The sequence below is a fragment of the Tyto alba genome, unplaced genomic scaffold, assembly GCF_018691265.1.
Source record: "Tyto alba isolate M040663 unplaced genomic scaffold, T.alba_DEE_v4.0 Super-Scaffold_41, whole genome shotgun sequence".
In the NCBI taxonomy this organism is placed as follows: Eukaryota; Metazoa; Chordata; class Aves; order Strigiformes; family Tytonidae; genus Tyto; species Tyto alba.
Genome location: NW_024881317.1, coordinates 1568974 through 1591036, shown reverse-complemented (window position 1 = coordinate 1591036; position 22063 = coordinate 1568974). Strand labels below are relative to the sequence as shown.

General features: G+C 45.0%; 1 protein-coding gene across 6 annotated transcripts in view; it reads left to right on the top strand.

Annotated features, from left to right (window-relative positions):
* The first annotated feature begins 315 nt into the window (after window positions 1-315).
* GLCE (glucuronic acid epimerase) overlaps window positions 316-22063 on the top strand; it is a 55601-nt gene continuing 33853 nt past the window's right edge. The window contains exons 1-4 of one of the 6 annotated variants that reach the window (XM_042804182.1): window positions 742-795; window positions 7244-7299; window positions 18417-18516; window positions 18700-18888. In XM_042804182.1, coding sequence (XP_042660116.1) covers window positions 18854-18888 — 35 coding nt within the window. In that variant the 5' untranslated portion in view covers window positions 742-795; window positions 7244-7299; window positions 18417-18516; window positions 18700-18853. Of the gene's footprint in view, window positions 410-708; window positions 796-7243; window positions 7300-15588; window positions 15686-17926; window positions 17949-18416; window positions 18517-18699; window positions 18889-22063 lie in introns of those variants that run through there. The other 5 variants (XM_042804184.1, XM_042804183.1, XM_042804185.1 and 2 more) reach the window with 5 other exon arrangements.

Genomic DNA, 22063 nt, shown 5'->3' with positions numbered 1-22063 from the left:
GGTTATTTTAATTGAAAAAACTCTCACTGATGATTTTAATTAAAAAAAAAAAAAAATCCCCCTCCAAGCCCGCCCAGGTTATTTTAATTAAGGTCGGGGCGGCAGCAGCGCCCCGATCGCGCCCCCGCCACGTGCGCGCGGGGCGGGGCGCCACGCAGCCAATAGGCAGCGCCCCCTCCGCCCCATAGGCCCGCCTCCCCCTCCTGCGCACCCCATTGGCCGGCGGCAGGCCCCGCCCACACCCGCCGTTCTCGCGGGAAGTAGGGGCGGGGTCGGCCCGCCCGTTCCCCCCCCCCCCCCCTCCGCTCCGCTCCCCCCACCACCGGCGCCGGGGTTCTGCCCAAGCGCTGCCGGTCCCCGGGAGGCCGCCGCCGCCCACCCCGCCTCCCGGACCGGCGGCACCGCGCAGGTAGGGGCGGCACCGCTGGCTGGAGCGGGGTGGGGTGAAGCGGTGGCTGAGGGGGGGGTGAGGGGCATGGCATGAGGGTGGAGGGGGGGGGGGCGCGGCCCCGCCTCGGGGCCGGTGTCTCCGGTACAACGGGCCCCGCCGCTCCCCGCCCCGTCGGCGCCGCTGTCACGGCGCGCCCCACGCCCCGCCATTGGCCGGCGCCTCCGTCTCGCCCCCGCCCTCCTCGCTCCCATTGGCTGGGGTCACCGGATCGCCCCCCCGCCCTCCGCGCTCCCATTGGCTGGCGCCGCGGGGAGGCGGGGCGCAGCGCTTTGCCCCCTTTCTCCGTGCGCCCCCGCTCCCCCGGCGCCGGGGTTCCGCCGCCAGCGAGGCCCCGCACCCCGCAGGTAGGAACCGGCTGCTCCCCCCCCCCCCCCCCCGCTCCGCTGCGCGGGGGGCTCGCTTCACCCCCCCCCCCCCTCCCCCCGAGAAGCCTCTCTCAGCCCCTCCGGAGGAGCCACGGGCCCCGCGCCCCCTCCTCAGCTGCGGGCGGGCCCCCCCGCGGCCCCCTCTCCCCTCAGCGGGTCGCGGTAACGGGGCTCTCCGTGATGGCGGGTTATGTCAGCCAGCGGCCTGGGGCTGCTGGGGAGGGGGCCGGGGCCAGCCGGTGCTCTGGACGCGCTCGGCCCAAAGTTGGGAGGTTTGGGGATTTTCCCCAGAGCTTTGCTAACGGTGGGGGTGGGGGGAGGAATCCGGGCTGGGTTTTGCGGGAGGGTGACTTCTCTTTTTCCACCCGGTGGGATTCCGGCGCTGCCTGGAAAAACCTCCAGTTGAAGGTTGAAGCAAACTCTAGAAGGACTAATTGTGCTAACTGAGGCCTCCCAGCTCCGGTACAACCCGGGGTGTTTCTCTGAGGGGAGGCAAAACTGCCTCCTCCTCCTCCTCGGCAGCAGGATGGGGGTGTCATCTGGGGAGACGCGGGGGTGGCTTGTGGCCAGCGCCTGGTTGGGCTTGGAGGGTAGTAAGGAATCATGTTTAATCACGTAGTGCAACCTGGCTTCTGCTGGGTGGGAGGGGGGTGAATATTTTCGGAGGTTGGCTCCCAGCACTGTGCTGAGGCAGCTTGCCTTGAACCCAGGGAAAATGCTGGAGTGGCCGCATCGGGTGCTGGGCTGGCCCTGCTCAGGGGTGGGGGCTCTTTGGCTTCGTCAAGGCGTTCTGTGTGCGTTTGTGTCTGTGCCTGAGACACCAAGGTGACAAAAACAACATGAAGGCACTCGCAGTAAGGCCGAGAGGCTTAGTCAGGTGTCCATAAAGCTGAACTCAACTCCAGAATACTTTCTTTAGTTATTCACTGGGAGCTTAAGACACATCAAGCTTTGTCAAACTAAGTTCTGAAACCGCTTCCATACCAGCAAACAGCAGGTTTCCTGGTGCTTCTGGAATCAGCAAAGTAACAACCACCTGTAAACCTATTTATGTGAAGGGTTGCTGCGTGCTCCTAGCGAGTGCTGTAGCAGGTGTAACGAGATGAAATCAACTTTTTTAGGAAGGCTGCAGCTAAGTGGGCTTTGTGCTGGAGGTGCGTGAGTGCAGGAGCAGTCACCCTCCTTAATAGGACTTAATTCAAGCAGAGGTGGCCTGTATGTGCTCTTCATTTTTCCTTCTGGAATCCACACCCACTTGAACAGCGTGAAGAGGAGAAAACCTGATCAACGCACTCTGTGGGAAGGGGAAAATTAAAATAATATCCATGTTTTTTTCAAGGGCTAGAACGAGTGCAGGTGAGTACTCAGATAATGAGGACAGTACGTTCCAGGATTACATCTGCTCTGGCTTTTTTCAGTATACAACACGCAGATCAGCTGCTACAGACCTCACGCATGAAGCTGTGGAAGATGTCTCATAACAAAGGAGATTTGGGGCACTTTATTTTAAGGCAAAGTCACGAGAACACAAATAAGTGGTGCTTATGCTGTACTTGCAGATAGGTTTGAGCGTCTGTAGGCTGTTTTGCGTCTGCCCATTTTGAGAAGCGCAAGAAGGATGCGTGATAGTAGTATTATGATGCAAAGTTTTAGCTAATATATTCTGCCTTTAAGCAAAATTTTCATGTTGCAAAGGCAAATACCTCGCAGATTCCCAGGCAGTGGAGGAGGATCAGTGTACGTACAGGAGTGGGATCTTCCAGTTCTTCCACATGATGCTTGTTGGCTTCAGGGGAGTGCAGCCCAAAAAGTGGGGGGGGTTTGTTGTTGTGGTTTTCTTTTTATTTTTTGTTGTTGCTTTTAATTCTTTTGACTATTAGGAACTTGAGCCTTTTAGCTTGTTCCATTAGACATAGGAGTTGCCAGTAGTTAATAGTTCTGCTAGTTAGAGCTGGCCAAGCAAGAAAGGTTTTTAAGGACATTATGTGCTTCTAAACTTGGCTAGTTGTAACAAGCCTTAACAATATTTAATATATCTGTAGAGGTGTCTTGCCCTGCTGAGATGCTCTTTGGCATAGTTGTGAAACCTGGGTGAAATATTGCATTCTGATTATTTAAAGGCATTGTTTTCCCTTCCGTGAACTCCTAACCCTTCAGATATAGTCAGTGATCAATAAATGTAATTGAGGTCAAAGGCATCTCGATTGTCCAGGTGCTCTTTGTACCTTTTTAAAAAAAGCAAATCCCTTCTTACTGAGATATGATGTAACTTCCCTGGCTATTTTGTCTGCCCAGCTTGTGGACATTGGCTTTTGACATTGTGCTCTAATAAGGTAGGAAGACTCGCTTTAATAAGGATATACTGGCACATGTCCCTTCAGGTGGTGCCTTGGGAAGTCATTTGACTTTTCATGAAGTAATAATTTCAGTGTCTACCTTTGGGATGGTAGCTATTTCTTTTTTTTTTTTTCTTTTTTTTTTTTCTTCTTTTTAATAATCAATAAAAGTATCCTAAAGCACAGACTGGGCAAAGCTGGCCCTCTTGTATCCTGCAGAGTGTTACACAGCTAAAAATTAGTAGGGGCCTGAAATGATTAGTATCTGGCTGGTGGCCCAGAAAGAGGGAAAGCTGGGTCTGGCAGCGTTTGACAGTAATTTTCTGTAAGACAAGTGTCCTTAGCTCTTTCATTGTCCAATTGATTCTTTAACAATAGGGCTCCCATTTGTAACGCTGAGTCTACAGTGCTCCTCCAGTGGGAAAAACAAGAGGTGTGCTAGTTGCCGGTTAGTGCACGTGCTAGAGTAAACAAGAGGTCTTGGGTGACTGCTCCAGAGAAATATGTAAAAGGTGTAAAAAAAACAAACAGGAAGAAGAAAAAAAAAAAAACCAAACCAAAAAACCAAACAAACAAACAAAAAAAACCCAAACCCCACACCCAAACAAAACCCAACCAACTAAAAAAAGCCCCCAAAAAAAACAAACTAAAGCAAACCCCAAAGCCTCCCCACAATAATACTTGGCAGGAGTGGCAATGGTTGCCTATGGTACCGTTGTAGGGTGAGCAGGTGATACTCAAAACTGCTGCTTTGTGGTGGTTTTGCCTCATGGCCTTTGGTGGTTTTCTTCTTTCTGTCCAGGCTCTGTACTCCTTTGGCAAGAAAGAGGAAATAATAAGTTGGATTTCACTGAGGTTACATTGAAAGTAGCTCTTTTTCTCTGAGCGTTTAATTGAACCATAAGATTAAAAAGCATCCACTTGTGGTGTTTCTTAAACTGATTACTTTAGTATTTGGGTATGCTTTTAATGAACTAGCTTTCATGTCTGAGCCACAGTCAAAACTTTAAGATCTAATTTCTGCTGGTTTTCAAAGCAAGTTGACTCATCAGTTTAGCCTTGTGCTGCAGACCTAAAATGTCGGAAGACGTTCCCCTTTTACAATGTTGCCATTTTGTGATTTTCCTATTTTTCCCTAGGGCTAAAATTCTGATGCTCCTAAATAAAATTTGGGGGAATAAACACTTGTATTTGGGGACTCTTTGCTCATGTGAATACGTCTAGTGCAACTTTAGCTTTTCAGTAGTTACGCTGGATTTTCACTTAGCGTTTCTAGAGCAAAATGTAAATTTGCTTTCCTATCGGCGCTCGCTATTTTCTTGACTCCCCACTCCGTGCTCCACAGTTGCAGCTTTTGCTTCTGTTTTTTCACCTCCTCTTGGCATTCTTTTTGCTTCCTGCTCCTTCAAGGTGTCTTGTCGGCGCTGGAGCACGGCATGTCCTCTGCTCGTGATCGGGGGGCCGCTGGTTTTTTAATCCCTCCTTGCCACCGCTCTTTGTGCCGTGCTTGCTGCCAGAGCCACAGGTGAGCCTCGGCACTTGCTTTTAATCTGAGTGAAGCAATGTGCAAGCCCGCAGGGTAGGAAGACTTTGTAATGATCTAGCTAGTATTTAACAAAGTTTACTTGAAAACTGCACACAGCTTCTCAGCTGTGTTTTAAATGTTAATATTGAATTTGAAATATTGGAGGTGACAGATAAAATGCATGGTAATGAGATCCTTCTAAAGAAAGCTCACTGCTAATTCCAAAGGAAATGAGCTTTTAATTAGTGTCTTATCTCAAGTATGCCACCTTTTCTTTTTTCCTCGTTTATATTGCTTGTATTATTAGCGTTAAAGATCAGCTGGTGTCCCCTGATACGGGGACCAGTTGGCTGGTGTCACTTTATAAAATCTGATTTACAGACTCTTGATTACATGTAGCTTGTTGATCACAAAATAAATTGGTTTGGCCATGTTTTCACGTGTTAGAATTTACTGTTGTTTAAAGTCATGCCTTTGGAAATTAAGATGTTCAGGGCAAACCTGTGTTGCTGCCTGTGAAATATCTACCGTATAGATAGAGGCTTTGGAGCACTGAATCTTGGCTCTTTCAGGAATGAGAGATTCTCTGTTTCATTATTATAAAAACCTTAACACAGAATTTTCTGAAGTAACTGTAAGGTTAGCCACTCAAAAAACCCCCAAACCTCAAAAAGCCTTTTAGCTTGAGCTTTAAAATGACCTTGGTAAGGTTGAAAACAATAAGGTTTCTGTTTGATTAAGGTTCTTTTCAAATGGCAATATTAGTTTAAGAATATGTGAAATAGCAGGTAACATTTTTAAACTTCAGCAAGCGTTCGTGTGGTCGGAATCCAGATTGAGAGACGTGCATAGATGATTTGGATTAAGGATTGAAGTCTGCCTAACAAAGCTCACTTGAGCAGAGGGTTTCCATATCTAGGAAGGTCCAACATTTCGGCTCTGGATATTCCCTGGAGAAGGTGCTGGGGAGGCCCCACGCTTCAGCAATGGGAGTGGTGGCGACCTGCATTTGCTGAGATTTAGGGCTAATGCATAGACCCACCAAAAAGCAAGGCTTCCTTCAAGGTCAGTGTTTCCTGTCCTGCTGCTTGCCATGAAAAATTAAGTGTGTTCCAGAGTATTAGAACTTTTTCTGCACCCCCTGTAGGGTGCTTGTGAGTTTAGTTTAGGCTGTGTGTTTCGGTGAGAAGCCTTCTGAACCGGCAAGTTTGATAGAGTGTCCCCAAGCTGGTCTAGCACAGAAAATGGGGCTGTTGGTGTGTTTCTTTTCCTCTTTTTAATTACATCAGGGTATGCAGGAAATTCCAGAAAGTTTTGGAACAAAACCAGTTCATCAGGAGCTCCTAAAGCCGGTGAGGCAGTGGGGCATCCCTCAGAGGTGAAAACTCAGGAACTTTTATTTGTGCTTCTCAATCCTGGAGATACCAAAGGTTGACCTCACCCTCGGTAAGCGTATCTGGTGCTTGAAAAGGCAGTTTTGTTAAACTTTGGTTTCTGTTGAAAGTTAAATGATTTCCCCGTTTCTTCCTGGGCGTGGTTTTCCTGAAGAAGGATTTTTACTGTTTTCCTTGTAGAAGAAAGGAAGTCTCAATCTGAACAAAATGAGCTTATTTTACCAGTTGATATATTTAATTTCTATGGGAAATTCAAATATAAATCTTTGCAACAATACCAAATGATAGCAATTAATTCCTGCAAAGAAAAGCTTGAAGAAATAAAGCATTGTTTCTTTCAGTTAGTCGAAATGGGCACGTCAACCACGCTTCCTACCCTGCTTCGTTAACAGCCCGTTAGCTCAGCTACAGGCAGGCAGTGCCATCCAGGCTGCAAAGGTAACTGTGCCAAGAAAATCCTCTTTAAAAATCATGCCCTACAAGTGCAGTTCTTGTTGCTTATGGAGGGATACGTTCCCACAAAATACCTAACCTGGGCAGCTGATATCTCCTTCTAATTTTTGAACGCTTGCGGTATTTGCCACGTTTTTAGATCGAGTTGTTTAAATGGACCTGAAGGTTATCCAGTCAGGTAGCCTTCACACAATATTTGATTTTACTTTTTTTTTTTTTTTCCTTGCACTCGTATTTTCGGGGAAAAGTTGTTGGATTGCCTCATGTAGTCTGATGTTACATGAGACAGCTACGTACTGTTTTGACTGAATAAGAAATAATGGATGGCTGCTGGCTTAATTTTCTTTGTAATGATTTGTTGTAAGCAGCATTTGAACAGATACAGGGATTGATTGTTAAATTTCTTATTGAGCTGACTATTTAAGAGCATGGTTTGCGATTACAACTAGTTGTCATAAGCAAGTAAAGCAGAGTTAGTGTGCTGACCTGGATGTGTTTAGCTGCTGAGTGTCTCAAGCCTTTAGAGAGAGATGTCATAACGCCTGCAGGAGCCTCTGTCAAATCAATGTACTCTTCCGAAAATAGGATTCTGGCTTGTGGTTGGAAGTGGAGGGGTTTTTGAAAAGAACTTTTTTTAATGATTTATGCTTCTGCTTTTTGATAATCATAAAAAATTTTCTTTGCCATATATTGTTAAAAATGTCAACTTTGATTTTTAGGAAATGGAGCTATGACTTCAGGACCTATTTACTCAGCAAGCTCTCCTGTTGAAAAGGTACACAAATATAAAGTTGAATATGGGAGGCTGCTGGTTATGTTGTCTCTGCTGATTGTGTTAAATTCTTTTAACAAAATGGAATTGTGTTGACTGTATGCTGTATCTCAAGGACTAATCGGCTCTTGCCATCCCTGCTGTTTAATGTAGGCTTTCTTAAAAACCCTAAGAAGCTTTCCTCTCCTAGTAGGGCTTTCAGATGTCTCTTTTCCTAATGATAAATGTCAACAAATGAGATCAGAGCATGTCCTGCTGCAGTAAGGGAGAAGTGATTGTCTCCATGTAGTGTTTGGTTTTGTTTTGGCTTGGTTTTTGTATTTTGTTTCTTTGCCGTTTTGTTTTGGATTTAGTTTGGGGTTTGGGTTTTTTTTGTTTTGTTGGTTTTTTTTTTTTTTTTTTTTTGGCTACACTGTTTCTAGATGTAGCTGAGAAACCTAAATAGATCACATACTTCATACTGCAAAGGCGGTGAGTGTTTTGGTGATGTGTCTGGTTGTACTCAAAAAGAAAATTCAGGTTTAGGCAGGGCTGGCTGTGCGTGCCCGGCAGCCTGCTGTCCCCGCGGGTGCGTGGCTGGGGTTGGCTGCGAGGTTTTCTGCAGTTTGAAAATAAAAAAAGTAATGAACAACATGCACAGCACTGGGGTTGCTCTACAGATGAAGAAAAGGAAGGATGAGGCATCTGTGGAAGAACAGGGAAGATGCTGAGTATAATTGGAGTTGTTGTGATTTATTATTTTTTTTTAATCTATTCTTAGAGTTGTGCACCTCTGTTTCACACTATAACTGGCTTTGAGTGGGTTTTTTCCTTGCCCACATGACACACTTGCACTGGAGCTGCCATACAGAAGGTGAATTTAGATAAAATCTCTATTATACGCCAGTCCCACAGCAGAGATGTTGGAGATCTGCATGCTTTTTACAGTGTCAGCCATCTTCCTCCACATGTTAGTGAGTTTTGCTATATTTTTTTTGGTGCACTGAGTATTCTTCCAGAAAAATCTGAATTTCCCAGGAAGTTAAACTGTCAGAAAATCTACTTACTTTTGGGTTGGTGGGAGGAACAGCTTCATCCTGCTCAGCCATATGTTAGTGGTAACTTAAAGCCAGCGGGGTTTTAGGATTAGAAAAGGGTAAGAGCTCGGTCACCTCCACAGCCTGGACAGACCAGGACCCCCAGCACTCGGTGAGCGGTGTTACAGATGTACCGTTGCCCTTTAGCTTGCAAAAATAACTTCTTGATGCCTGTGGCCTCGCAAGCACTAGGCTGTTTCTCACCCTGAGCACCCAGCTTTCACACACACACACCCCCCCCCGGTAAGGGTGCTGCGTCCTGCTTTTGGGATCATCTTCCAGCCATTCCCTCGCTTCATGGGCGCATTGCAACCAAGAAATGTGTTGTTTGTCCTCTTTTAAGCTATTTTCAGTGCTTCTGTCAGCATGCAGCGAGCTTTCTGCAAATCCCTGCTCTGTAGCTGAAGCATCAAGTACCTCTGGTGCCTAAGAGCATGCCACCGACGCCGGGGTCAGCCGGCCTGTTGCACTTCTGTCGGAGGAAACCCAGTGGAGGTAACTGGACCTTCCCACTGGGAGCCCTGGCGAGCCCTGGCAGCAGCATTTTGAAGGCAGCTGAGCGTGCACACAGCGCAGGTTGTGCAGCAACTTGCCATGAAATCTCAGCTTGGTGCACAGTACCTTCACACTTCCATTGGCATGGTGGCAATTCGTAGCTTGGATGCTTGCGCGCAGTGAGCTCGAGGTGGCCAAGCAAAGTAGGTCAGTTATTTTTAAGTGTAATGATTAATTTATAAATGCCATTATTTTGTAGAGGCAAGGTAGATCTAAATACTCAGTCTTATGCGATCGGGGGCTCTTTGCAACGGAAAACTGGTGCTTCACAGTAAACAAACGCTTTTGCAAGGGAGAGCTAGAAGTAAGTGGAAAGGATTATTTTTAAGCTTTAAGCTTTGCATGTCTGGAGGTTTTTCTTTAACATGAAATGGTTTTAGAACAGAAAATCCTTCGTGGTATGTAATGCTTCCAAAACCCTTGGCAGATGGGTAACTTTGTTTCCAAACATCAAATGTTTTAGCTGTTTAATGCCTGTTTTTAAGCATGAACAGCACTCTTGGAGAATGTTCATATTAAGCCTGCCGGGAATTAGACTTTTAAAAGAACTGTTTCTATTATGTTATCACGAAAAGTGAAGAATTATGGAAGACTTAACACAACACTTGGACTCCTTTGCATAAGATATAAAATAACATCACACTGGGGAAAAAAGAGGGGGAAGTACACTCCTGCCCTGGTGTTTAACCCTCTGTAGTAACTGAAAGGCTTATGTTTGCTTTCCTCTGGTAGGGAAGTTGCTTTACATCAAAATAAGCTGTGCATGCACACAGACAGGTTTTTGATGTGCAGTATCAGAAACTTTGGCCACTCACTGGCAAGAGTAGGATCAGCACCTTGCTGAGAGGTGAGACTGGACAGATGCAAGAAAAGGTATTCTCTTGGATTTAATGTCTGCCAGATGCTTCCTCAATAGTCAGGGGTCTCATTTCCACTAGATGTTTCAGTAGAGGGCTTTTTTATCACTGAATGCATAGTTTATTACTCCTCTGGACAGGAGGTTATGTATCCCTATTGGTATAATGTGGAGAAAGTTGGTTACAATACACATCTAGTCCTTAAACTGATATTTGCTCTTTGAACTACATCTAGAAATAAATATCTGGTGCGTTATATCTTACAGAAGTATTACATCTATAGAAGGTGAATTTGATCTTAAACTTTAAGCCGAGTGGGTCACAGAGCTGAGAATTGCAGTAAACACCAGCAGCGACTGTTACGCTTCAGACAAAGGATTTTGCACAGTTCTGAGTTTCCTTAGAAAGGCAAGTCCTGGCATTGGTGTTCAGTAACAGTATTCTTGGTATTTGTGGACTGTAAAATTTATAGAGTAATAGATATGCAAATGGGCTGCCACAACACTGCAGGCTGTATGGTAATGCATAATTGTGACACGTTTTTCAGCTATTTGCAAAAAATTGGCTTTCTTGCAGGAGTGAGATTTATCAAGTTCTCACCTTTTTAAAGATATAATTCTCAAGTCTCTTACCTAAATACTTTTTTTTTTTTTTTTTCCTGTGTGTGTCTGGGGGAAAATGAACGCTTACAGATCATTTGCAGAACCGCCACGTTTTCACGGCTGTTCTTCATGTTCAGAAGACTTAAGGTGATGCTGTGTTTATCTGACAGTTACATGTGTGTTTATAAAAAGGGCAGAGTATCAGGAGGTCAAAAGCTGGTCTGTTCAGGCCCTGAACGGTCAGGTTTACTCTCAGCATTTGCTGGGGGTATAGTGCTTGCAAGGTGCATGTTCTTGTGACAGTGGAGCAGCACGCAGGATTTTGGTTTTGCAGACTCTTGTCAGTCATGCATTCTGATTTGGTCTTAAGTCTACCTGTATGATTCGAAAAAAAACCTGTCATAAGTTTTTTAACCTATGTAAATGAAAAAAAATATATATATACATTATCAGTCTTCCCCTTTAGTACATGTAAACATTTGCATTTTCCCTCATGTGGGTTGCATAGTGTGCGGTTCTCATCCCACATATTCTATACTGTGCATAATCCCAGGTACACAGCTCGTTGCATTTGCTTGGAGATGTATGCTGTAACTGTAGGCTTAATCCTTGCTGTGGCAACTATTTTAAAATGACCATCTGTAATGCTTTGTGGTAAAATGCTTCTTGCTCCAGAAGGACCACTGACCAGTAAAACTTGCTTTTTTTTTCCCCCCCCCCCCCCCCCTAACTAACTACAACTGAAACTGATTCTACCAGGTTCAGTCCTTATATCCCATTTCCATTTGAGCAAATAGAGGTTATCCTGCCCACATACAACTTGTGGTGCACTGCATTTTAATACTCATGGGATTGTTAACAAGTTCCCTGCCTGCTTGACAATGAATTTCCAATTTTGCTGCTATAAAGTTGTCCACTTCTCCAAGAAGATTTAAGCTCTCTTTGCAAAATGTTGCAGTGTAAAAAATATCTAACAAGATGTTTGGCTTGACTCGTGACATTGCTTTCTCATCTTAACAGCTGACGTGACTGCCAGCAGTGCGCATTTCCCCTTAAACGGTTTCCCAAAGTGGAAGGACTCCTTGGGGACTGGAGTGGGGTTTCTTATTTTCTGGTCTTTGCTGTCAAAGCAAACCCACCTGCATCCAGCGTGTGGGATTGCCAAGACCCTTTGAAATGAGAGTTGACAGCAGAGGAGTTTTGCTGTGGCTGGAAGAGAGTCTGAAATTAGACCTTGGATCAAATGTCTTGTATTTGCGACTGTCTGAAGACTAAAGGCAAAACTCGTCTCTCCTGGTCCATGGAGGTGTTGGCAGAGCCATCCCCACGCCCTGCACAGGGTGGGTTTCATAGAATCATAGAATGCCAGGTTAGAAGGGGCCTCAAGGATCAGCTGGTCCAACCTTTCTGGCAGCAGCCTGGTCTCGACAAGGTGGCCCAGCCCCCCTGTCCAGCTGAATCGCAACGTGCCCCGTGCTGGGGAATCCACCACTTCCCTGGGGAGATTATTCCAGTGGCTGATTGTTCTCGTGGTGAAACGTTTTCCTCTTGTGCCCAACTGGAATATCCCCAGGAGTCACTTGCACCCGTCACCCCTTGTCTTTTCCATCGGGCGCCTTGCACAAAGGGAGTCTCCATCTCTTTTGCAGCCACCCTTCAAACCCTGGAACGTGGTGAGAGGGTCTCCCCTCAGCCTTCTCTTCCCGAGGCTGAACGAACCCAGCTCTCTCCGCCTTCCCGGCCCTTTGATCATCTCTGTGACCCTCCTCTGGGCCCTCTCCAGTCCGGCCGCATCTTTTTTGCGTAGCGGGGACCAAAACTGAACACGATATTCCAGGTGTGGCCTGGCAAGTGCTGAGTAGAGCGGGACAATGACTTCTGTGCCTCTGCTGGCGATGCCCTCGCCGATGCACCCAGCACCCCGTTGGCTTTCTGTGCCGCAGCAGCACCCTGCTCCCTCCTCTGGAGCTTCTTGTCCCCCAGGTCCCTTTCCCCAGAGCTGCTCCCCAGCCGGGTAGATCCCAGCCTCTGCTGGGATAGTGTTTTCCCGGGCGTAGGACCTCACACTTGGCCTTGTCGACCTTCGGCAGGTTTTTGTTAGCCCACCCCTCCAGCCCAGCCAGGCCTCCCTGCGGCGTGGCTCTCCCTTCTGAAGTGTCCACTTCCCACTCAGTTTGGTCTCGTCAGCAAACGTCCTCAGGACACGCTCCCTCCCATCGTCCGGATCGCCAATGAAGCTATTAAGCAGCGTTGGGCCCAGTATCGATCCCTGGGGGACCCCACTTGTGACAGGTTGCCAGTTTGAGGAGCTTTTTGCCAGCCCCCTCTGGGTGCAGCCGGTCTATTCTCTCCTGGCATCCGAGTGCCCTCTGCTGGCAATCGCTCCTCTCCTGCCAGGGATGGCAATCATTTCTCTTGGCCTACACTTTAAAAAAAAAAAAAAAAAAAATTAAAATAAAATTCTTATTCCAGTGTTCTGCACTGCAAGCTTAACGTTTGTCTAGATGGGGAGCAGCGGTCTGCGCAGAGCCGCTGGCACCCTGCTCCGGCTGCCTGGGGGAGGCTGGTGAGGGTGGGAATGGAGAGGCTGATAAAACCAGCGCAGCTGCAAGAGCCAGGCTTACAGTGCTGCCGCCGTTCAGCGAGGGTTTGCCCTGCTCAGGGAGCTGCAGGATCTCCTGCTCCACTTCGGTGACCGGAGGCAGGCAGGTCCTTCACGTTTCGCCCGGAACTGCCTCCAAAATAACTTAGCCTGGGCAGATCTTTTTGTAACCCAGTAGAGCCCCCACCTTGTAGGACAAGATCAATCTTAAATGGGCACTTTTTTTTTTTTTTTTGCTCTAATCACTTTGCAGTACATTGCAGTCAGAAAAAACAGCCCTGTTGGGATTGAAATCTGGAATGGCAGCACTTGGGAGGAACAGTTTTACTGCCTTGGTGGCTTAAATTGAGGGGCTTGCTGTAACAACCGGCACCTGGGTTAGTTGGGTTTAACTCCGTGGCTTTGAGTCAGGCTGGTTCCTCTTTCTATGGGACCAAAAATTCCCCTCTCAGCAGGAATAGAGTTGGGTAAAGTTGAATGCTGGTGTTTAAATGGGCAAAAATCAGAATGGAACCCAAACCACCTACTTAAATGAATACTGATTTTTTAAAAAAAAAATATTTGTGGGGGTGGGGAGGGATGGTACAGTATAAGTGCAGCTTTGTTGTGTGTGGGTTCAGACAATTAAGAATCCCATGTCTGCTTTGAATGTTTCATGAATATTAATGCCGTCCTCCTACTGAGCAGTTAATTGGGTGCTATCACTTTAACCACCTTATTTAAATTGAAAAGCACTCTCAATAAATGACAAACGTCGGTGTGAAACTCGGTGTGTTCAGTGCACTGAGAGCAGGCTGCGGCGCCTGCACCTTTTCTCCTCTGCCCTCTCCTAGCAGGCTGATACACAACCTTAAAGCCTGGAGTCTTTGCTGGCCTTTGGCATCTTAGCTGAGACGTCAGGTTGCAGCTTCCTTGTTGCTCTTCTGTCTGTCTGTGTCACCGTCCCGTACAGCCGGGAGGTGGCAGAAACTCTGGGTTATGGGAAAAACACCAACCTCGGTCTCGATGGACGGGGACGGCGCGTTCAGAGGAGCCACACTGGTAACGGGCATTGTATGAGAGCAGAAATGCAGATCTTGGGCATTTATGGCCACGTCAGATGCCCGATCTGAACCGTGTAACTTGAACCTGCCAGATTCTTGACTCGGATGGGAAAATGCTAAAATTCAGCTCGGGGAAGGAATTGTGGGTCCTGGCTGTGCCTGTAGACGTGGCTCAGTGTCAGAAATGTGCAACAGCTGGAAGCAAAATAGAGATTTTTTTTTTTTTTTTTTTTTTCCTCTTAATAATCTTGGGTTTTAGAAACAACAAATTCTGTTTTATACATCACTGAAGTAAAACATGAGGCCTTACTCTCCTGTTTAGTAGGCAAGAGATAAAATCCTCCTGTATGGGCACGAAGAGAAAATGTTATTTTTGTGGATTCATGAGAGTAATATGGACAAAATTAGTTAAACTGGTTTTGGACCATCTCTTTGGGATGAATCCTGATAGCCTTAGGATGAGATCCCCATGCTTTTCCTACTGCCAGTCCTTCGGGGTAAGGCTGAGTACTTGTCTCCTCTCTAGCTTTTGTTAGCCTGTCCCCTCTGTTAGCTTTGCCTACAGTTGAAACTTTAATTATCAAAGATGGAAAAGTCTTGTTCTTTTATGTGAGGCTCCCTCCAGGGAGTATGTTAAAGCTTTGTACAAAAGCTGGAGTCACACTGTTGTCCAACTTTACGCTGCTACTGGAAAGGCTGCCCCTCCCAAGCAAGCTGTGAGCAGTTACAATTAAAAAAATAATAAAAAATTAAATTTAATATTAAAAAAAAAAAAAAAGGCTGGCAAGTCCTTGCTGGTGTAATTGTCGTTTAGGGTATTGCATTCCCACAGTGTTTTATAAAGCATTAGCCTATATCTAGAAACAGGATTTCGTCTTCAGTCGGGTGTTTGGAATTGATTGTGTAAAATCTGTGTGCGTGGCTATTTGTTTTGTCGTTCTGAAACCAGCACATGCCTATCGCTGGAACACTGTATTTAGACACAGCAGGTTATTAACACATTATCTGATAACACTGCTGTGGTTGTGCTGAAATTGCAGGTTGCCAGTGAAGGCTTCTAATCGCCTAGTACATGTATTAATGACTTACCAAACCGTGCTGCAATCACTATAATTTCAGAACTATAACAAAAGGAATCCAAAGCTTTGTTTCAGGGCTGAAGCTGAGTTTGGAGAAGTGAAGCTGAGTGGAGCAAAGCTTAAAACGAAGCAGATGGCTTGGACCAGAGGGCAAAAACTTGTATCTACTGACGGTTAGAAATCTTTCATTTTATGCATGTATTTGCAGAAGCTTTCAGTAAACGTGCTCCTGTGCGTATGTGAATTTTACCTTCGACCTGCAAGTCAACTCATCTGCTGCTGGGGTGCCTCCCGAAGAAGCCAGCGCGTTGGGCTGCTGCTTCCAAACGTGGCTTTGGGCTCCTCGGGGCTGCACCAAGTCTCACTCGTGCCTTCTCCTGCTCGGTTTCTGTCCTCTCAACCTCCACCTACCGCGCTCCTCGTGGAGCTGGCTCAACGTCTGGCTGCGGCAAGGCCTCCATCCCTCTTCTGAAGGTGCCCGCAGGGATTTCTTCGCTGTTGGAGCGATGCCTTCGTCTAGCCCCCGGTGCAAGCTGTTTGCCTGAGCTGCCTCTCGCCTTGCAAAAGAAACGGGGGTAAGGCACCTGCTTGGCTGCTTCGTGCTCAGGCTTCAGGCAATCTCCTGGGTTTATTTCCAGGCTCTGCAGCTGTTCTTTTTGCAAGCCAGGAGCAGACAGGAACAGAACTTGGCCAGATTGACTCTCCTGGCTGTGTCCAAGCTGTCGCAGGGATGCTCCTTGTTTATTCTCTGCTGACCTGTTGTAACGAACCAGCCCGGCCCTGCCCATCTGGGGACGGCGGGGAGCAAGGGGACCTTTGCCCAACACTGATCTCTGCGTCAGTGTTGAACGCGACTACAACAGTTTCTGGAATTTTACCAGTATTTTGGAGAGGAATTCTTCTCAATGAAGAGAGGCAGGGGTGTTTCTGCTGCCTATGCTGAAAACCAGGAGGAATGTGCAAATCTAAAGTGTCAATGGGTCTTGTGCCTACTAAGTCAAACATCTCAAATGTTGATTACTTTTAAAACTTGGTAGTGTCACACAAGGTAAAAGATTTGTACGGGCAGAAGCTTCTTGGATGGGTTCAGTTTGGGCAGGGACCGCATTTCTGCAGTGCCGGCTGTTTTTTCTCAAGTTAGGGCTGCAGGGCTGGTTGAAAATTGTGCCAAGGCATGGCCCTGATGAAGGAAATTTTGGGCACCTTTGGCGGTAGGTTAGAAGCTATAGCGTATGGAAAAGAGTCGATTCACTTCCAGGTAGAAATACTGACAAAAAAATAAGGGAGGTATTAAAAATCCAGAGTGCCCATAGGAAATAACTGCAGGGAATCCTAAGTCATCATCTTCTTGGCATGGGATGTGTGTTGGCACCATCCTTTGTGTATGGAGGACTGTCTCGGATGAAAATACCGCTGCTTTCTCCTGTTCAAAACTTCTGTTTCTTCTCTGGGAGTGTTCCCATATGACCAGAGCGCTAAATGGGGGAGTTCTTGCCTTGCCAGTTGAAGGCAGTAGGGTAAACTCTTAAATAATAAAAATAAATCTCTTGGGGGAGCCAAGTGTAGGGCTTTCTGGTAGATGTTATGTGCACATACTGCGCAGTCTTTAAAAATACATGCTGTGTCTTGAGTGGTTCTCATCTTCTGCAACCTGGCTGTAGGGAAAATATATGTGGTGCTTTGTTGGTTGGATTTTGGCTTTGTTTGCTTCCGTTTATAAGTAAGTGCCAAGAAAATGAGTATTTTGTTGTAAAGATGTTTTCAAGGCCATGTATTTATTTTTTTTAAAGAGGATCGTGGAAGACAAGCTGACAATTTAATGGTGCATGATGCACTAATAAAAATGTCTCTGTGGTTGCGTTTAATCCTTTAAAGGAGAGAAAAGAAACACAGTAGTTATCAGCATTCAAAAGGCAAGACACAGGCTTAAACGTATGCAAAGCCTTGGAGAGAGACTGAAGAAATGTTCTGACTGTGTTGCAGAAAGCTTCTGACAGGCACATCACATCTTTGAAAGTAAGATTTGAATTATTAGAGCTGCCTTTGTTTATTAAATTGAGCCTCCAGCAAGAGGATTATAGGAAGAAACACGGAGCAGGCTCAAGTTGCGTTGGCATAAATTTTAATGGGTGATAAAATTTACTTTACTGAGCTAATTCAGTAAGAAAATTCAAATAGATTTTTTTAAATGATCCAGGTGTGTCTTAGATACCTAGAGAAATAAACCTCAAGTGCATGAATAAGCCTCCTTTTACGGAATCCAGTTTGCTTTTAGCGATGGGTAATCCTTTTAAAACATGACTTCTTCAAGGCAAACTGCAACAGAAGAGTTTTTGTTTGATTTTAAATTGGGAATGCGAGGGAAGGATGCAGAGAGCTAATAAGAGGGTAATTATACATGCTATTGCCAAGTTGAGGAAGGGCAGAGACCATTAAAATGCCATTTTAGGAGTTAATTATATGGTGTTTTCATGTCGATGCTGGTGTCCTGATTTCTGTTTAATCCACGTATAGCATGTGTTTAGGATGTTGTGTTTGTGACACCTAATTTCTATTCTGAGGAACTTTAAGGCCACAGTGTTATGAAATACTGTCAAAAAAAAAAAAAAAAAAATCCTCCAGCTTCCATAGGGTTCGTGCCTGTTGGATTTGATTAGGAAATATGCAAAAGCAATAAAGGAGATGGAAAAACCTTAGCAAGTATTTTGGGACCGGCACACATACCATAAATAAAGCATTGCAGTGGAATTTGGTTAGTTAAATCTCTTCTGAAGCTCATTTAATAATTCCAGAGCCTCTGCTACTGTTCAGATGTAGCCAGCTGTAATTTGTTTCAAGGTTAGTCTTTGACTTCTGTTTTATTAGCTTTTCAGTTTATATTCTTCCACTTGTGCAGTTTCTCAAGTCAAACTACATAATGGTTTAGCTAAAACTGGGATCCTTTAGATAGGGGCTTTAAATTGGAATTCTTCAGAAACGTTTAATGAAAGCTCTGCATGAGGCAGATGTCAGGATTTACTCTTCAATTGGGTAGGATTGTGGTGGGGAGAGCAGATTAGGCTCCTTTGCAGTTGATGTGCTGCCTAGAGGAAGTGACATTTATGCTCTTGATCCTTCAGTGATTCTGCATGTCAAGAGCTGCGCCTTGAAATTCGTCAGCAGTGCTGTCTTAAGAGCAGACAGGATTGAATAAGAGGATTTTTACAGATAGAGGGGAAAAAATTCAACTTCGATGGCTTCTGCAGATCCTTAAGTACTTCAATTTTTCTTTTTTTTTTTTTTTTTCTCTCCACATCTCCCCTGTAGGAAATCGGAGAGGGAAACCACTTTAAGTCACCAACTGATGTATTTTTGAAGTTGAAAAATCTGAGATGCATTAGAATTCAGAGACCTCCCTTTGCTTAAGGTAAGAAAGGAGCAGATTCTCCCTGTTCCCTGCTTAATAAATGTCTGTATTCGGTTGGCTCTCAGGGTTGGAGTTTCTGTAATGTGTTTAAAATGTTTAGCCTGCTGTCGATGCCTAAACGGTTAACATTCATCCAATTTAATAACTTGCAGCTGCAGAAGGCATATGGCTGTGTGTTTACAGGAGGTGTCCTGGCAATAACCGGGTTCAGCCTGCCCAGAGGACGGGAAGCAGGCTGCTTAGAGCAGGGACTCCACCAGCTTGTTTGCGCTGCTCGGGCAGAGATGAGCTGGTTGGTTTTGTTGCACAGCTGAAGGGCTGTCATGCCTAAAACCTGATGTTCAGAATTGTTTTATTTTCCCCGTTTGGACGGTAAGTAAGCTCGGTAACTTTTGGAGGATGCTGGGGTGGGGTGGGGGGATGCTGGGGTGGTGGAGGTAGTGAAAAATCTCACTTCAGAGAGATAGTACTTGCATGAATTTCATGAAAGGTGAGGCTTGGTGAGCTGTAGTTATGTTACCATGGTATCCATAAATTACTCCAGTGTGAGTGCTCCTAAGTATCAATGGTGAATTATTCTGGGTGCCTGAGAACGGGTCCGCGTGCTATTAGCCTAGCTATTTGTTTTTATGTGAGAAGTATGTTAATTACCTTCTTTTGTATGTTGTCTATAATTACCCATGCTGTAAGCATGGGCTCGGTAGCACAGAAGAGGCAGGCTTTTTAACCTGTTGTACTTGCATACAGAGGCTTTGGGCTACTATATAAAATACACATATTAAACTGAAGCTTGGCTTTCCATGACTAATTTTCAAGTGAAGTTTCTCCTCATGTTAAATTTAATGATTCGGTTTTGTACTTAAATATTTTCTTTACTAGTCATGGTATATCTCATTGTGCACAACCTTAGGAAACCTAATTCAAAAGGAGAGATGCCAAAACTGGAAGGTAGAAAATCTCGTCTGGGGTTTCCAGCGTGCCTCCTGTCTTACAGCTGAAAGATAAAAGCTCTTTTGGAGCTGCTATACCAGACAAGTGATTTCAAAGCATTTCAGAATGATTAAAGGAAACTTTAAACTTCTGCCCAATAATTAATGCATGCTGCTCTTGTGTGCTTAATCTGAAATTGGTAAGTTTTATTTTTCAGGCTTTTGCTGCTGAATTTGTTCAGCTTGGGGTGAGTACTCCTGTGAATCTGCCGAGGTTTATTTCAGAACTCACTGTACAAACGTCAAGCCTGTACTGGTGTATGTGATCTGTCATTTCCAATTACTTTGTGCAGCAGGACTGTCTTGGGCACAGAATGTTTTAAATTCTCTCGTTACTTTTGAAGGAGCAGAAAAGAGCATCTGTGTTGGCAATTAAAATCTCCAGTCAGAAGCAGGAAAAGAATTTTTAACTGGACAGACAAACTTGTTTGGAAATCGAGGTGGTGTTTGCAAAAAAGCATCCATTTTGTGTTACTGCACTGTGCCTTTCTATCCTTTGTGCAGCTGGAGTAAAAAACAAACACAGCGAATCCCTTGTGGTGTTTTTTTTTTTTTATCAGTTGCTTAAAATGTTCACTCTTCTATCGCTTGCTGTATTCTCCAAGTCTAATCCTAAATTGTTTGACTTGTCAAACTCATCATCCTTCCCAGACTTTTTCAAGCTCAACTGATCGTAGAATATGCTTTTTATTAACATCGAGGCAATAGAATCTGAGAGAATACTCCTGTTTAGCAGGGGAATAAAGTTTTGCTGCCAGGTTTTAAATATATATCCTCTTAAACATGCTTAGCAATCTGCTTACGTGAGCATCATGAGTTTTTATATTTAAAGTGGAGTGATTTTTTTTTTTTTTTCTTTAGGATGAAAGTAGTTGAAGATCTGAATTGTGAGGGACAGATGAAATTAAGCTGCAGAAGCACTGATGGCAATCTACAAAGCTTTAATGTGTTAATGTAGTCTAGGCATTATACATATTTAGAAGCAGTCTAGATTGAATCCTGGAGAAGAAGCAGAGTTATTCATAGACTCCTGTCTTGATCGTGTTTTCCCGTAAGTGATGGATGGTATGAAACAGTGGTTTGAAGGAGATGCTAAAAATTATTTTGCTGCTGTTAGAACTGTATCAGATATTAATTGCCCCCAAGTTCAGTATTGCTTTAAAAAAATACACGGGAGAGTGGAAGATGAAAGAATGATGTTTGCAAAATTTCCTAGCTTTGTGTAGACCTTTTTTTTTTACCTTTATGAATTATTCAAATTTTCAAGTTTGGTATATTGCTGTATTTAATATGTTTTAAATGACGTATCAGTTAATATGGTGAAGGAGAAGGTCTGGGTGGACTGTTAATTAATCTGCCAGGGGGAACAGCAGCAGAGAAGCTATGGACGTAGACTGAACAGTTTATTTTATACAAACAGGGTGCATTTTAGCATCCCCTAAAAGGAGATTTTGATAGACCAGGACTGAGAAGCTTTCTGGAGCCAGTGTCTCTATTCTAGCGCATTGCTTTGACCCTGGCTGGAGCCTCTGGATGCCCTGCAATATAAAGTAATAATTTATAGGCTGTCAGTGGGGTTGGAAGAGAATAAGGAGTGAATGCATTGAATTTCTAGATGGTGCCTGTGGCATCCAGAAGAAAACAGGTTAAGTATTAATTTTATTTGTATGCTTGAATATTGAACTGTTAGAAGCCTTAGGAGAATACTCTGTTCCTGGCAATGAAGGGGGTGGGGCTGTGCAGCTACAACTTCTTAAAGAAACTTTTATTTACAGTATTGGTGAAAACACAATGTTTTGCCTGTGTGTTCACTCGTCTCACTCCCTACTAGAGGTGCCAGGTTACTACAGGCAGGAGTAACCCACTGGCTGCACCCTCGTGATAAATATGCCCGTGGATACCAAGTTGTGACTTTGACTTCTGCATCAGTCTTGTCTTTCATGTAACATCTCCAGGTCAATATTGCCTTTCCAGAGCAGCAAGGGCGTTCCAGATTATTTTTGGAGGCTGATGCCCTTCTGTGAAGTCTTCTCATCCTTGATGATGGCCTCAATATTTCCAGAGCTGGTTGTTAAATTAGCTTTTTCTGTAATAATTCTGTGGTGGTTTCGTTATTTTACTTGTGCTACAATGGTAACTGTTCAACAGTAATAATTAGGATGAAGTCCTTCTGGGTTGCCTGAGCTACCCTATGTTTAAATAACTGGATCCATGCATCTGTAGCACACCTGCTGAAGTTTAAGATCAGCTCTATCAGACCCCAGTAAGATGCAGGTGGCCTTCAGGCTGCAAAGGAGCTTTTGGGTTTCTGTTTCTGCTTTGTGTTAATTAAGACTTCACCTAACTTTTAACTAGCAGCCTGTGAAAAACTGTCATTTCGGAAGCTTGTTCTGAACTCTGCTCAGACAAGGGGGTGTTTCAGTCCTGTGACCATCCCGGCGCTGGTGCTTCTGGGCTCTGGTGCACCGTGGCTGGGTGGAAGGAGATCGTTGCAGCAAGCCTTTGAATTGCTTCTCGAGTGACCTAGTTCCCTTGCTGGAAACAGATATGTAAGCTTT